This window comes from Panicum virgatum, chromosome 9N, assembly GCF_016808335.1.
Source record: "Panicum virgatum strain AP13 chromosome 9N, P.virgatum_v5, whole genome shotgun sequence".
Lineage (NCBI taxonomy): Eukaryota > Viridiplantae > Streptophyta > Magnoliopsida > Poales > Poaceae > Panicum > Panicum virgatum.
This window is the reverse complement of record NC_053153.1, coordinates 59,338,529-59,354,052: the sequence shown is the minus strand read 5'-3', so window position 1 is coordinate 59,354,052 and position 15,524 is coordinate 59,338,529. Positions and strand designations below refer to the sequence as shown.

At 43.7% G+C, this 15,524-nt stretch overlaps 3 protein-coding genes across 6 annotated transcripts; all 3 read left to right on the top strand.

Moving 5' to 3' along the window:
- The first annotated feature begins 688 nt into the window (after nucleotides 1-688).
- Nucleotides 689-4,653, top strand: LOC120690966 (glucose-6-phosphate 1-dehydrogenase, chloroplastic-like). Of its 3 annotated transcripts, XR_005682055.1 has the most exons (9): nucleotides 690-1,065; nucleotides 1,151-1,317; nucleotides 1,412-1,506; nucleotides 1,958-2,072; nucleotides 2,287-2,492; nucleotides 2,605-2,754; nucleotides 2,866-3,216; nucleotides 3,350-3,924; nucleotides 4,577-4,653. XR_005682055.1 is itself a non-coding variant. In XM_039973906.1 (8 exons), the coding sequence occupies exons 1-8, from the start codon at nucleotides 873-875 to the stop codon at nucleotides 3,807-3,809; spliced, it is 1,731 nt and encodes a 576-aa protein (XP_039829840.1). In that variant the 5' UTR covers nucleotides 689-872; the 3' UTR covers nucleotides 3,810-3,953. The 3 variants fall into 3 exon arrangements, 2 of the variants coding, with proteins under 2 accessions (XP_039829840.1, XP_039829839.1); XM_039973906.1 differs by lacking the exon at nucleotides 4,577-4,653 and having other exon boundaries at nucleotides 689-1,065; nucleotides 1,157-1,317; nucleotides 3,350-3,953; XM_039973905.1 differs by lacking the exon at nucleotides 4,577-4,653 and having other exon boundaries at nucleotides 3,350-3,953.
- Nucleotides 4,654-6,285: 1,632 nt separating this feature from the next.
- Nucleotides 6,286-11,639, top strand: LOC120688075. 2 transcript variants are annotated; one of them, XM_039970222.1, is made up of 10 exons: nucleotides 6,286-6,474; nucleotides 6,860-6,919; nucleotides 7,617-7,676; nucleotides 7,784-7,891; nucleotides 7,973-8,047; nucleotides 8,183-8,245; nucleotides 8,469-8,841; nucleotides 9,862-9,974; nucleotides 10,102-10,132; nucleotides 10,285-11,639. In XM_039970222.1, the coding sequence occupies exons 1-10, from the start codon at nucleotides 6,436-6,438 to the stop codon at nucleotides 11,235-11,237; spliced, it is 1,875 nt and encodes a 624-aa protein (XP_039826156.1). In that variant the 5' UTR covers nucleotides 6,286-6,435; the 3' UTR covers nucleotides 11,238-11,639. The 2 variants fall into 2 exon arrangements, with proteins under 2 accessions (XP_039826156.1, XP_039826157.1); XM_039970223.1 differs by lacking the exon at nucleotides 6,860-6,919 and having other exon boundaries at nucleotides 6,294-6,474.
- Nucleotides 11,640-11,912: 273 nt separating this feature from the next.
- LOC120688076 (nuclear transcription factor Y subunit B-8-like) lies at nucleotides 11,913-12,928 on the top strand. Its single transcript, XM_039970224.1, has one exon. It carries the CDS (start codon nucleotides 12,164-12,166, stop codon nucleotides 12,770-12,772), a length of 609 nt encoding a protein of 202 aa, XP_039826158.1. The 5' UTR covers nucleotides 11,913-12,163; the 3' UTR covers nucleotides 12,773-12,928.
- The last annotated feature ends 2,596 nt before the right edge of the window (nucleotides 12,929-15,524 follow it).

Genomic DNA, 15,524 nt, shown 5'->3' with positions numbered 1-15,524 from the left:
TACTATTACTAATTAGATACTTTTTTTTGAGCCTTTACGCTTGAGTATCTATGATTCTAGGTGAACACTTAAAAATAGAAAAGTTTTAGAAATTCTCATAAAAACAGAAATACTCAACCATCAGTCTAACAACTCTAATCATAATAATGATTAGATGTGTTATCTTTTCTAATAAATTATCCACATCTGCTATTATAACAATAAATTAAAGTAACCCCTAAACAAGTATCTAAATTCCCACCTCTGCATTATAAAGAAAATCTAAAATAACCCCTAATCTTAGTGTAACTTATCCACCTATGCCGCTAAAACAATAATACAAATAACCCTCCTAAATTTTTTATATAAATTATCCAATTCTATTATTATTTAAATTTAAATTAATCAGTAAATATGAATATAAATTAATTATAAAAATATTAAAGTGCACCAAAATAGTATTCTAAATTGTTATTCTATCATTAGTAATATATTATTTATGCTATTATTTATATAAAAATAGTATCCACGATATGTTCATCTTATATTCATTTATGATGGATGAGATAAGAATATCAATTCACAAATAATTTAGTAAAATATATATCAAATATACATGAAGGTGTGATGTAAAATGAAATCTATTGCAACTATATAATGATAAATATATATTTCATTATGAAAAGAAATATCTTGAACGATACATTATCCGTGACCACTGCTTATCGCTGGACCGCTACCTCCCGACCAACTGTCAGGATTCAGAAAGCAATCGCCAAGAACATCGAAAACCATTCCAGAAAATCGGTAGTCCTCCAAATCTACCTCTCTGGTTGATCCAAATGGACTAACACTCCCAACCATCCCCGCTCCCTTCCTGCTCCATTGATCCGATGGCCGCCACGGCGGCCTTCCGCCTCCACCCGGCCGCCTTCTTCTCAGTTCATCCGCGCGAGGCAGGGACCAAGAAGCCGCTCCACCATTGCCCACCTCACAGGATCCTTGTCCCCAGAAGAGCCTGCCTTCTCAGGGCAAAGTCGTCGAATGGGCTCCCACAGATGGGTGCCTCTTTCGGCAACACCAATGGTACCGCCTGCTGCTACCTACCGTCGAACTAGCAAGTAGCAACTAGCTTGCTGTGCATAATGATAAATGGTTAATGGCTATGTAGAAGCAGTTCCTGCAGAGGTGATAGATGGGAGGCCAGCCGGAGATGGGCCACCGGAGCAGGGAGGAAGCACCGTCAGCATCACCGTCGTCGGCGCCTCCGGCGACCTCGCCAAGAAGAAGATCTTCCCCGCGCTTTTCGCCTTGTTCTACGAGGATTGCCTCCCAGAGGTTTGTGACCATCTTTATTCAGCTATGGATGGTGTCAGCTGCCCAGTTTGGGAGTCGGGTGGCTCTCGGTTTCAGTCAAGCTCTTTTGATGCAGCATTTTACAGTATTCGGTTATGCTCGTAGTAAGATGAATGACGAAGAGCTCAGGACCATGATTAGTACGACTCTAACATGCCGAATTGACAAAAGGTATGTTTGTATTGTTATTATTATATTTTAATTGTTATGCTTGCTCTTTGGCCGTACAGTTCTTTGTGTGTCAGACTGTCAGTAGAGTTTCCATTGGTCTATATGAACTACAGATTTTCGCCCCGACTACACCTTTAGTGATATTTATCTGATGGGGTTGCCAAACTAGAGTAAACTGTTGTCTGTAATATGGCATTCCATCACATAGTTGCAACTCGTATAAGGATTTCATTTTCAAACAGATGGCAGGAGCTTATCATAAAGTGTATAACAAAAGTCCACAAAATTCGATCTTTTTATGTTCTGTTACTGAAACTGCCATCGGCTATGCAATTGGTTTAAGCTTTTTCAGCCTCAATCCAGTTTCATTTCTTTCCTTTTGTCCATGTTCTGTGTCACCAAAGTTGCATTCTGAATTAATGCGCATTCCATTTGGAAAAAAAAATAATAGGGAGAACTGCGGTGATAAGATGGAACAGTTTCTGCAAAGGTGCTTCTATCAGTCTGGGCAGTACAACACAGAGGAGGGGTTTGCTGAATTAGACCGGAAGCTTAAAGAAAAAGAGGTACCGACATCGCAAATTGAGTTTCATATTTGAAATTCAGCAACCATTATGACTGCTGTGCCTAACCTGCCATGCCATTCAGCAATTCTCTTAATCTCATATGGAAATGTGATGACTTTGCATACAGTAGCTTTCATCTTATTGAAGTTCAGTTACCAACTCACTTCTGTGGACAAGTGCGAAATATTCATGCTTCAGAGTTTTGTGTCATCAGGAAGGCAGGCTACCAAACAGGTTATTTTACCTGTCCATCCCTCCAAACATATTCGTCGATGTGGTAAGATCAGCTAGCCGCACCGCGTCTTCTTCAACCGGCTGGACTAGATTTATAGTGGAGAAGCCATTCGGCCGCGACTCGGAGTCCTCAGGAGAGCTCACTCGGTCCTTGAAGAAGTACTTGGCCGAGGAGCAGATATTCAGGTAGTCGTAGTTACATGATAGGAATAGGATGAACAATTTCAGATACTCGATCTCTTGTGATTGCACCACATGAAGTGAAGTATTTCCTACTGAACGCATCCTGCTCCTGCAGGATTGACCATTATTTGGGCAAGGAGCTGGTTGAGAACCTCTCAGTCCTCCGTTTCTCCAACCTCGTCTTCGAGCCACTGTGGTCGAGGAACTACATCCGGAACGTGCAGCTCATCTTCTCTGAAGATTTCGGCACCGAGGGTCGAGGCGGGTCTGCAGTACCCCCTTCTTAATTGCATACAATGTTCAGTGCAGCTTAGACATTTGAGTGAAATCAAACGATGATAATGATGGATGGGTGCCCTTGTCGGATTGGCTGCAGCTACTTCGACAACTACGGGATCATCCGGGACATCATGCAGAACCACCTGCTGCAGATCCTGGCCCTGTTCGCCATGGAGACCCCGGTGAGCCTCGACGCCGAGGACATCCGGAACGAGAAGGTGAAGGTGCTGCGGTCGATGCGGCAGCTGAAGGTGGAGGACGTGGTGGTGGGGCAGTACAAGGGCCACACCAGGGGCGGCAGGTCCTTCCCCGGCTACGCCGACGACCCCACCGTGCCCAAGGGCAGCGTCACGCCCACCTTCGCCGCCGCCGCGCTCTTCATCGACAACGCGCGCTGGGACGGCGTGCCGTTCCTCATGAAAGCCGGCAAGGCGCTGCACACCAGAAGGTTGGTTTGGTTTGGTTTGGTTGCACTGATGAATGAACCGTCTCTCTCTCTCTCTCTCTCTCTCTCTCTCTCTCTCTCTCTCTCTCTCTCTCTCTCTCTCTGCTGCGCTGATGAACTGAGACGGCAATGGCAGGGCGGAGATCCGGGTGCAGTTCCGGCGGGTGCCGGGCAACCTGTACCGGCGGAACATCGGGACGGACCTGGACAAGGCGACGAACGAGCTGGTGCTCCGGGTGCAGCCCGACGAGGCGATCTACCTCAAGATCAACAACAAGGTGCCCGGGCTGGGCATGCGGCTGGACCGCAGCAACCTCAACCTGCTCTACTCCGAGCGGTACCGCCGCGAGATCCCGGACGCGTACGAGCGGCTGCTGCTGGACGCCATCGAGGGCGAGCGCCGCCTCTTCATCCGGAGCGACGAGCTCGACGCGGCGTGGGCCATCTTCACGCCCGTGCTCAGGGAGCTGGAGGACAGGAGGGTGGCGCCGGAGCTCTACCCGTACGGCAGCAGGGGCCCCGTCGGCGCGCACTACCTCGCCGCCAACTACAACGTCAGGTGGGGCGACATCACCGGCGACGACGGATCCTTCTAGACCTACTGCAAGATTGGGCACGCCGTGTGCAGTTGTGTGTGTGCATTCATCGTGGAGACTCACAGAATTAAAAATTACATTTGCTTCCCGCAAGAGAAAAGAGAAGATTGTAAATAAAGCAGCTCTGTTCAGGCCCTGTTTAAATCCCAAAATCCAAAATATAAAATTTTTATAAATCGCTTGTATGGTGTACTAAATATAGTCAAAAAGTAAATCGCATTACACAAATAGACTGTAAATCGCGAGACAAATCTAATGAGCCTAATTAGGGCGTGATTAGACACTAAATTGCTACAATAATGATACAGTAAATATGCTCTAATAATGAATTAATTAGGCTCATTAGATTTGTCTCGTAGTTTACAGACGAGATCTGTAATTAGTTTTGTAATTAGTCTACATTTAATACTTTAAATGTTGAAGATTTTCTTCAAAAAACCAAAATGCAAAATGATCTAAACAGTATCTTCGTCATCCCATAGGTGTGTGTTCTAAATTTCTAATCTAGCAAGGGCTGCAAATAATCCTTAGGCCCTGTTTAGTTTTTAAATTTTTTTATAATACCTGTCACATCGAATCTTCAAACATATGCATGAACTATTAAATGCAATTGAAAAAATAACTAATTACATAATTTAACTGTAAATGACGAGATGAATCTTTTAAGCCTAATTAGTTCCTGATTGGACATTAATTACTAAATAACAATGAAAATGCTACAGTACCCAAATCCAAAATATTTCACCAACTAGTAGTCTGTGCTTTTAAAAACTCATCCTTGATGTGTACTTTGATCGTCAAGTTTCACGATCTTTGCCGACAGTCCATGACTGTTTTTCTTTCTCTTTCTCTTTCTCTTTCTCAGTTTCTTAAAAAAGAATGGATTTCCTACAGACTCCCTGAGGCACACAACTAAATACTATTTGTTTCTTTCCTCTCTTATACAACGAGCTGTACACAGCCAAAAAAGGGATTACGTAAGCACTCTTTATAGCATTTTGAAAAAAAGTAGATGCTGAAGGCGGGAGCATTGGCTAGAGGCAAAAACCTGTCTCCGAACCAAAGACAAGCAGCAGGGGCTAAGGGAAAGAAAAATTACAACAAAAGCTTTGTTTAGATGCGAAAAATTTTGAATGTAAAATACTGTAGTACTTTTAATTGTATTTGATAATTATTGTTCTGTCATAAATTAACTAGGCTCAAAAGATTCGTCTCGCAAATTATCGTCAAACTGTGTAATTAGTTATTTTGTTTAGCTACATTTAATACTTCATACTTGCGTTCAAATATTCGATGTGATAGGAAATTCTATAAAGTTTCAGAATTTTGAGTGCATCTAAACAAGGCCAAAATAGGAATACAAAAAGAAAATTATTGCTAAGGCAAAACTGATCATATCTCTCTCTCGATTTATCTCTAATCTTTTTTAATTACACAGTACAAACTCAGATATTCGCAACGCGCACACACTTACATCAATAAACATCTTCAAAGACTAAGCCGATAAATCTTTGAGATTGATGAAGTCATTACAAACGCTTCGCTATCGATAGAAATATCACCTACTGAAAGCACAACATCATTAAATTCTAGACTATTTCCTCTCCCATAGTGTCGAATTCAGAATCTGAGATGTTGCTAAGGCTCTTGTAACCACTACGCTACACACCCTTTCGAGCAAGCACTAGAATGGAAATCGTTTTCTCAATGCGCGGGGTTACATGCCCATACCAAAACTCATTCGCTGTGTTCACTTGACTTGTCAGCCAACCAGCCAGTAGTACTATTTTCTCATACTAAATCAGCACCAGCCACCAACCAGTCAGCAGTACTAGTCTCTCATAACAAATCAGCACTAGTCATCAGCTACAGCCAAACAAACACAGCGAAATTTTCACTTCTTTCTAGTGGCACATCACCGACCTGATGAAAAAGTAGTGGGGAAACCAAAGACTGCAAACAGCAATTTGGTGGCATGAATCAGTGTGAATCGCTGGATCGAACAGGCCCCGTTTACGTGGCCAAAGCCCAGACGGCCACCAAAGTGATTCAGCCACCACTCGAAGCCTGACCAAGCATAAGCACCCCCATTACCTTTTTTTCCTATAATTCGGCAGGTTAGATTCAATTGCCTCCTGCCTGAGGGTGAAATGGACTAAAGGGGTGTGTTTAGATCCGCTAAAATCTGCTAGAAAAAGTCAAATCGGACACTGTAGCATACTGTAACATTTTTCGTTTGTTTGTGGTAAATATTATTTTATTATAGGCTAACTAGGCTCAAAAGATTCGTCTCGCAACGTATATCAAAACTATACAATTAGTTTTTTTATTTACCTACATTTAGTACTCTATGCATATATCATTTGCTATATTTAATATTTCAATGTGATTTCGATGTGATGAAAAGTTTGAAAAGTTTGAAAGAGTTTGGAGGAAGCGAACACAGCCAAAGAGGCAGGAGGCAGCTGTCAATTCATTGAGGCGAGGGGTCACTGACTCGCAGTCACAGCCACACTGAGTTCTCACCTCTCTCTGAACGGAGCAGTGAACACCTCTGTCTTCGGAGACATCGACCTCGCCCGCTGAGCGCTGACCAACGGAAGGTCGGAGCAACCGCGGCGGCGCCATGGACTGCCAAGACGGCGCCGGCGAGGATCGATCCAAGGTGAGCATGCACGCGCGCCCGCACCTTCTCTTCTAATGACGCCATGCGTCGTCCATGCCTGAATCCCCGAATCCTGAGCTGAAAATGGGCCTCTCCCCTGCGTGTGCCTGGGCGCGGACATCCCGGATCGGGATGCCAAAGCGGGGAAGCTCTTCTTCTTCTTCTTCTTGGCTCAATTGTGTGCCTGCGACCCCGTGTGGGATTAGCTAGCGTTTCCGTAACCCATGGTTAGAGCAAGAACACAGCAAGATTCTTGCTGCTGTCTGCCTGTGCCGGCCTGTGCGGGGTCGGTGAAACCACGAATTTGATTTTTAATTGTGTAGGCTGCTCCAGAAATTAAGCTCTAAACTGACGGTTGTTTTATTTCCTTTCGGCGTTTCTGTAGGTGGCTTCAGAAACTAAGTTGATTAAGCAGCCTACTTGGGTCTTCGTTGAGAAAGAATCGGTAGGTTTTTTGTTGCTTTTGGTTCATAGATGTGCATTATCCGAACCGGCAGATTTGTCTGCTTTGAAAGATATCAAGCCAAATTTCCTTGCAGATTTCCTCTGTTCGATTCGGATTCAACCATTTACATCAACTGTTAACTTCCATTGCTTGGAGGGCCTTGGCACTCACATCTGTTGCTTTTGAAATTTACTGCATTTGCATGTAAAATTAAGGAGTGAAAGATAGGCTAACAAACTCTCATGAGGAGGATTAGCCCGTTTTGTGCCTCATGTATGCATGCTGATTTCTTGGTCTTTTAGACAAAGGAAACTGTACTCCATCACTGAAACAAGGTCCCCGGGTCCCAGCCTCTGCACTGAGTAGGTGCTCGCAGGATGCTAATTGCTTGGTAGCTGAAAGTGCTGCTGGTAGATTGATGCTACTTTCTGCTCTTGTTTAAGCACTGATTGGCCTTGTACAATATTGATCTCTAAGCTCATAGATCACCCTTTTTATGGTACTCATTAACATGATGAAATAGATGTTCATGCTGTGAATTAAATGAATATACTTCTTTGATATTACAGTACTGAACCAAATTTAGAAAGAGTATGCAATATGTTTTTTTCCATGTGCAAATAAAGGCTTCAGTTAAGTTGAACGATTGTAGATTGTGTCTTCGATCTTCAGAAGCAACTCTTAATTTTGTGACCAGGTAAATGACTTGAGCGAGCGAATTCTCCAACTCACTGGGCATGGTTGTCATGAAGAAGAGGTATATTGTCATTAGGAAGCAGCTTGGTGTATTCAATCAATGTGTTTTTCTCCTGTTATTTTGTTGCAGCTTCGTTGATACTGTTCGTGGTATTGACCTGATAACAGGAAATATTACAAGCAGATCTACTGGAGAAGCTCAACAGATGTAAAAGGGATACACTAATCGAACTATGCCGTTCATTTAATGTCATTGGCTCACGAGCTAATAGGAAGGTTGGTCCAACTAAATACTTGAAATTTCTGTTATCATCTGTCATTTAATGCACATTGGAAAACATCTTATTTCTTTTACAGGAGGAACTGGTGTCATTTCTGATGGAATTCGTGAAGGACCACTGTTCCGGCATCGATGGCGCATACTCTGATAAGGTCCTAAACTGCAAATTTTTAGAACACTTCATCTAGAAATTCTAGCGCATGTTGCTGTTTTTCTTCGTAACTGCTAACCTACAGCCCATTGTCATTGGCACACTGATTATTTTTCGTATGTCTTATCGATTGTAGAAAATCAAGAAAAGAAGGCGTACGAAAGAAGAAGAAAGTTTGTCTAGTGGTAAACCATCAAAGGTATAGTGTCTTTTTGGAATTACGTTTGTATGCTTCCAGCCTGTTTTTAGCATTACCAATGTGGCAAAGCTCCTTATTTATGTAAATATATTATAATTACCTATGATGTGTTCTGCAAAATTTTTCAGGTTTCATCTTTTCCATGAACTATATGTCTTATAAAAAACTATTTAGTGGTTACTACTTTCACTTTATTTATTTCTTTATTTTCAAACTAACGCAGAAAAATAAACAAGATGGTCAAGAAGATGCTTTTGGGAAGAATGATGTGGAGGATAGAGCAAAATATTCTGACTGTGACTTGATGGATAACAGATACATATATGCTGATAATAAGAAAGGAAAATTCCCCAAGGAACAAACCAACCTTGAGCCTTCGGAGAGGATAAATGGCTGTGTATCGGAACATTTTGATGGAGTGTCTCACGGTGAAATGCGAAATCCTACATATGAACAAGCAATGATTACCACGCCATCCAAAAAGTTAGTAACAGTTGCTGATGGGGATAGTACTGATGTGAAGGATTTTAAAAATAAGTCTTCTATTACCAAGAAAAAAGGAACTCCTAAGGAAGATCGCAAAGTCAAACCTTGTGGTATGTTTCTGTATGATTTGCTGTGACTTATGCATGTGTGCTGCTTATCTGCATGTGAATAACACGTAAAACAAAGTATGTTCCATATTCAGTAATGCACCATGAGTGTTATTTGCTTGAACTTTTTTTATTGATTTTTTGCTATTGTGTCTGGAAAAGATACCTTTTAGTTAGATAACATTTATGATGTGGTGATGCAACTGAATATTGTGACTGGAAAGATACCTTTTACAGGTCCAGCCATTAAGGGGGATGTGTAAATTAACATTTTTTTAATAATCTGTAGAAAAGAAACTAGAGCATGTTCCACATGTTCAAAGTCGGTAAACAATGCCTTGCAACTCAAGGAAATCTACAAAAAGCACTTTAATACTACAGTTACAAAGAGAATATATGGTATATACTTGTTCCAGAAAATAAGATACTGTAATATTATTCACGTAGACTGGAGTTGAAGTGCTTGGCTTACTAGAGGGGTTTAAATCAAATGTTTAATTGACCCAAATTAGTAGGTGTATATATAGTAAAAGAGCTAGTACAGATCAACAGCAGAGGTTCAAATATATGAAATAGTCAATTGCATAATCTGTAAAGTACTTTCAAAGAAGTAAGAAGCACATGGGCAACATAAATACAGTTGTGTGGCTACCCGCCAGTATAGTTGACAATATTTTATTCTAAATTATTTATAGTACTTCAACAGGAATTGATTAGAATTATCAGCTAATTTAGAAGAATGCATGTTTAAATCCAACTATAGATTACTTTTAACTTTTAAGTAAATAGCAAGTTTTTGTGAGGTAGGAGGAAAAACTGTGTATCGTTGATTTGAAGTAAGAAAAGAAACTTGAAACTATTTCTTCGACACCACCACTGCCTCTTGTTTTTAACTGTTAGGTTGCATGGGAATTCCTTCGATATCATTTCTCTGACATTATTATGTTAGCTAACAGCTTTTCTTACAGTTTGGATGAGCCCTAGTTCCTAGTTTTGAAAACTTTCTATCCCTTTCCATTATAGGTAAACAGGAGTCTAAAGGAGACACAAAACCACGAAAACAGGCAATGAAACCAAGTAAGGACGAGCTGAGAGAAGCTGTCTTTCTTATCTTGGATACCGCAGACTTTGCCACGGTGAGATATTGTACATTATTTGTCTTTAACAACTTCTCTGTTATAGTGTTGTGTGTTGGCTTATACTAATATTCCAGTTAGTGTTTACATTTCCTTGTTTCTTTTCTTTTCTTTTCACCCATTTCAGATGACCTTTGGAGATGTTGTAAAAGAAGTTGGTATGTCTTTGCATACTTCCTTTTCAGAGGCCTTTTATATCCGATGCTTACAGATATGCCGGGTCATTATTTTATTGCAAAGGCATCTATGAATCTAAACATTCATTGTTTTTTAGCTGGTGGAGCTTTCTGACTTGATTTCCTATCTTCAGACAAATACTTTGGGAAGGATCTGTTTGAGAGAAAGCCACTAATAAGGTCCCTTATAGAAGAGGAGCTCTTTAGGCTAACGGAGGAGGCAGAGAAGAAGGAATTGGAAGAGGAGGAACTAGCAGAAGCAAAGGCTAGAGCTGAGCAAGCTGCCAAGGAAATGGCACAGGTTCAAACAGTTGAATCAGGTATTGAGAAGCAAAATTTATTTCAAGCCGGTCCAGATGGTGAAACTAAAGACAGTTCAAAGAACACAAATGACAGTACTAATGATAAAGGGGTCAATGGTGGGGCTTCTGTGGATTTTGCTGTTAAGAGAAACAGCAGTGATGCTGCTGAAGGTTTACAAGACCACAAAACCGATGCTGATACACAGAATGAAAACGTCCATGATGAATTAACGAAGGATGGCAAGGGTGAAATGGTTGCACCCATAGCAAATGGTGATAGTGCCGTGCAAGATTCAAGCCCAAGCAATTGCGAAGATGAGACCATGAAGAACAGCAATGTTCAAATCCTAGAAGGTTCTAAAGATGGAAAAGTGGAAGGGGCTAGTAATGGAGAAAATGATGACACTGAAGATACTAGAAATGAAGCAGCAAGGAGTGGGAATGTTGGCAGCAATGCAGATGCTGCCAGTGGTTGTGAAGCTGAAGAGTCTAACAATCGTGGAAATGATGAACATGCAGAACACACAGAAGATGGCAAAGCTCAGGAAGCTCACAACACTGAGAACAACATAAATGTAGAGATCCATGGTGATAAAGATGGCAAAGCAAAAGAGGGAGATATAAATGCAGAACAAAGTCAAGCAGATGCTGGCAGCAATGGTAAAGCTGAAGATGATGAGCACAATGCAAACACCAAAGGTGACGTCGATTCTGGAAAGAATGGTGCTGCTGAGAAGGGAAAGACTGATGATGATGTGAAAGGCAGCAGCGACGGCGACAGCTGAAGAAAGCCCATTGTGATGATATGGATGTAGATTGTAAAAGAGAGTTGTATCGAGATCCAGCTTATGCAGGATTCATTGTATCGTTGCCACTGATACCATAACTCTTGTAGGATAGCTTCTGTAGAGTCATGGAAAGCCGAGGTCTGGCCTTGGAGAATAGTTCAGTTGGTCAGTTAGAAATGGCCAGTTGGGGGCTGTTGTGTGATGAGTGAGAAAAGCTTTTGTATGGGCACCGAAGCAAGAAATTCAGAATGGCATCTGTTAGCAAAGTTCACCTTGTTGTGCAATAGATCACTGAGAAGTCAAGATGTGTTTCGACGCATCCTTATGTAAATTAAGCTGTATTATAAACAGAAAAACGAACATGGTGTGTTCTGCAGATTTACCTCGACTGCATCTGCATCCGAGTCGTCAGTGTGCTCTTTTGTGTGCTCTCATCTGGTCGAGTGCAGCGTCCTAGGTGGCAGACCGGCCACTTGCGCACCTCACGGGCCAGGCGCCGTCCCACGTGTTCCCGGGCCCACTGCGACGGCACGGATCGATCCTACGTGGCGCCCATCCACGGAGGCGGAATCGCCAGGTGGCACACACTTATCAGCAAACGAACGGCGGGAGGCGCACCACGTTCACACCTGGATGCGTTCTTATCCGCGCGATCCAACGGACCCGCCCATTCCCCACCCCACCATTGCTCTCCTCCTCGAGCTTCAAATCTCTCGAGGACACGAACCCTCGGCAAAATTTTCCCTCCTTTTCGTTTTCTTTTCGTATAGTTCTCCTTCTTGCATCATGCGCAGGTGCTGACGCTTCGATTCATCAGCGTCAGCGTCTGCATCAAGCGCCTGCTCTGCATCCTCACGGCGGCCTTGCTGCTCTGCTTCTTGAATTGAGGCAGAGGAGGGGGAGGAGGAGGGAGGCGGGCGGAGATGCCGGACTCGGACAACGACTCCGGCGGCCCGAGCAACGCCGGCGGCGAGCTGTCGTCGCCGCGGGAGCAGGACAGGTTCCTCCCCATCGCGAACGTGAGCCGGATCATGAAGAAGGCGCTCCCGGCGAACGCCAAGATCAGCAAGGACGCCAAGGAGACGGTGCAGGAGTGCGTCTCCGAGTTCATCTCCTTCATCACCGGCGAGGCCTCCGACAAGTGCCAGCGCGAGAAGCGCAAGACCATCAACGGCGACGACCTGCTCTGGGCCATGACCACGCTCGGCTTCGAGGACTACGTCGAGCCGCTCAAGCACTACCTCCACAAGTTCCGCGAGATCGAGGGCGAGAGGGCGGCCGCCTCCTCGGGCGCCTCGGGCTCCGCCGCCGCGCAGCAGCAGGGCGACGTGGCGAGGGGCGCCACCAATGCCGGCGGGTACGCCGGGTACAGCGCCGGCGGCATGATGATGATGGGGCAGCCGATGTACGGCTCGCCGCAGCAGCAGCACCAACAGCATCACATGGCAATGGGAGGCAGAGGCGGTTACGGCCATCAAGGAGGCGGCGGCTCGTCGTCGTCGTCGGGGCTTGGCCGGCAAGACAGGGCGTGAATTGCCATGACACCCTTCGCTATGCTGAATCGTTGATACGAGTCCATATTTTACCCAATTGACAAAGAACCTTGTTCTTGCAATCCTGTTGATGTATGTTTACTTACTAATGAATTAATTAATCTGAGGCTCCGATTCCAAGCGGCGAATTACTCCCGGCCCGTTTCATTTCATACGAGAATTGAAACTTGCGTTTTGTATGAATTTTGAGGGTTCGAGATACAGTCCCCAATGCAAGTGTGTTTATCCAATTCAGCCATCGCTGAAACACTGTGCAGTGCCTGGTCAAACACAAGAACAGGATATTTGTTTGTATTCCGCCGTCACTGCATCGTGCGAAGCTTACTTCGTTGTCTGGATCTCACGGACATGATCCTTCAAGACACCAAAAGGGGTGCGTCGCTTGTCAGATCGAGCGCCAAATGTAGTATCCAGCAGCCAACCAACCAATCAAATAATCAACCAGCAGCGAGATGATTGCTGCGGTTTAGAGCAAGGTTAATAATTTAGCCAACTGCTGGTTGTAAGAATTTTTGTAGTCTACTTCTCAGCCTACTTGTATAGTGGTTTAGTTCTTCATCATTAATACATGGCCCACCTGTCTCTCTCACAAGATTTTTTTAGTTCTTGTGTCGAAGCGGGTCGAAGCGAACTGTAAGCTTACAGTCCACTTCTCCTCTCTCTCCTCCACTTCATTATTCAGACTGCTTACAGCCTGCTATATTATTTGCTTGGGTAGCCTCGACTGCATGCAACTCCGCAAGTCATGCTTTGAAAAAGGGTGTGTTGCTCGACATTCTTTAGGTAAAGTTTGGCCAGCAGCTATCGCCATTCTCTCTTCTTAGCCTTTAGGTAATGCGTATTCGGCCGATGTGTGAGTACACAAGTTTTGTACTGGTAGCACACCTAAGCTTCACTCACTGAGGCACGAATGGATGATATCTCACTGTCCTCCCTGTCATTTTTCGAACGTACGCCTCACTGTCCCTATTGTATTTTAGCTGGCCCAAATCTCCGTGTTATCTTGGGCGACATGGATGGGCGGCTTGCCGTTAGCTTTCGCTTAAGACAGAATTAAAGGCCAGAAGGGCCGGGCTGCTGGACGATAAGAAATCGATCTATCGATCGCTCAGTCATTGGCAGCCGACTGATCAAGGGTGTTTTTGGTGTTTCTTGAGGCGTTTTGGTTGCATGCGTCGGTTAGAGCAAGATTAGGTGCAGGCCTCACTCAGTAATCTCTTTACATCAACAAGGGCTAGTGCATTTCTCTAATCTCTATGGAGGAACTATATATACACGCCTTCATGGCTTGCGGCTCCGGCTCGGAAAGGTTGTTTGTAGATCTTATTAGGATCGTCTGACTAAATTTAGAGAACTGCACTGCGCCTTACATTACATGTTAGAGACTTCTGATACCCCCTTTCAAAAAAAATTAAACTTTGCAAGTATTAGCACAAAGCTAAATTTTTCTCTAACATTGTTTGTTTGGAATTGGTCGTACTTGGCACCCGGAAGCCACATGTAAGCACGGCCGGCTCACGGTTTTAGAAGGCCCCAGGACGAGCTAGATACTATGAGCCCTTTAGATTAACTATTTTCATTTGTGATGGTAACTAAAAAGACGGTATAAATTCTAATAATATTTGTAATTTATGAAGAATAATGCCAATATTACAAACAAAAATGATAGAAACATAAAACTAGAATTACTTGCAACCTGCTAGAACGCTAATAGTGCCTAGGCAACAGATGCTCGCGTGGGCCACGATGCTGCCACGCCCGCAGGCCTGTGTTTGCGTGAGTGTGTTGGACTCCGATCTCCAGTGTCGGTGTTGGGTCATCTGGAGAAGGAGAACACCCGACGTCAGGTCCGATCGAAAGCAGATGAAAACGAAACGCCAAACACCGAGTCGCGATCGCGCGCGTGGAAGGGTGGAAATCCGTAAGATCGGGCGCTACTCGGACCCCAAATATATCTATCACAGAAGGCATGATGAGCTACTTTCTTCTTAGATGGGCCGAAAATAAGAAGTTAGATTGGCCCAATATATCAGTTCGTGGTAAATATAAAATAATTGGAACACTTTTTAACATGGAACTATTTTCCCGGAATAAAAAATTGTTATGTCATGTATCATTTTGATTGCCAGTCACACATGGAACTCCTAATATTTGCCAGAAGACCTACGTGCATGGTTGTCTGCTCGTATACTCCGAATTAAGCCAAGTACTACTAACTACAACATACTAGATTTTGGGCCCCTCCTCCATGGGCCCCGGGCTATCGCCCCGGCTGCCCCTTAAGTTGGCCCTGCATGTAAGAGCAACTCCAACAGACCCTCTAAACAGCCTCCTATTCTAAATTTAGAGGGCTAAGTCAAAAAATGCATTCAGCAGACCCTCTACTTCACCCTCTATTTTAGGGAGGCCTCCAAAATCCCTTCTCCACCCTCCATTCCTAGGGGATCTCTAGGGAGCCCTCTATTATATATTGGAATTGAGAGCTATTGCTGGAGTTGAAACAAATTTAGAAGCCCCTAAAAATAGAAGCAGCTCCCATTTAACATTTAAAGATCTAATTTAGGGGCTATTGCTGGAGATGCACACCCAAACTGCCAAACAATTTAAGCAGGCCTCTTTACACCTACTAGCTAGTTAGAGTCATATATCTAATAGTATGTACAAACTTTCATATAGTTTCCTCCATGGGTCTGGGACAGCATATATTGGTTTGAGTCCATGGATGATGGAA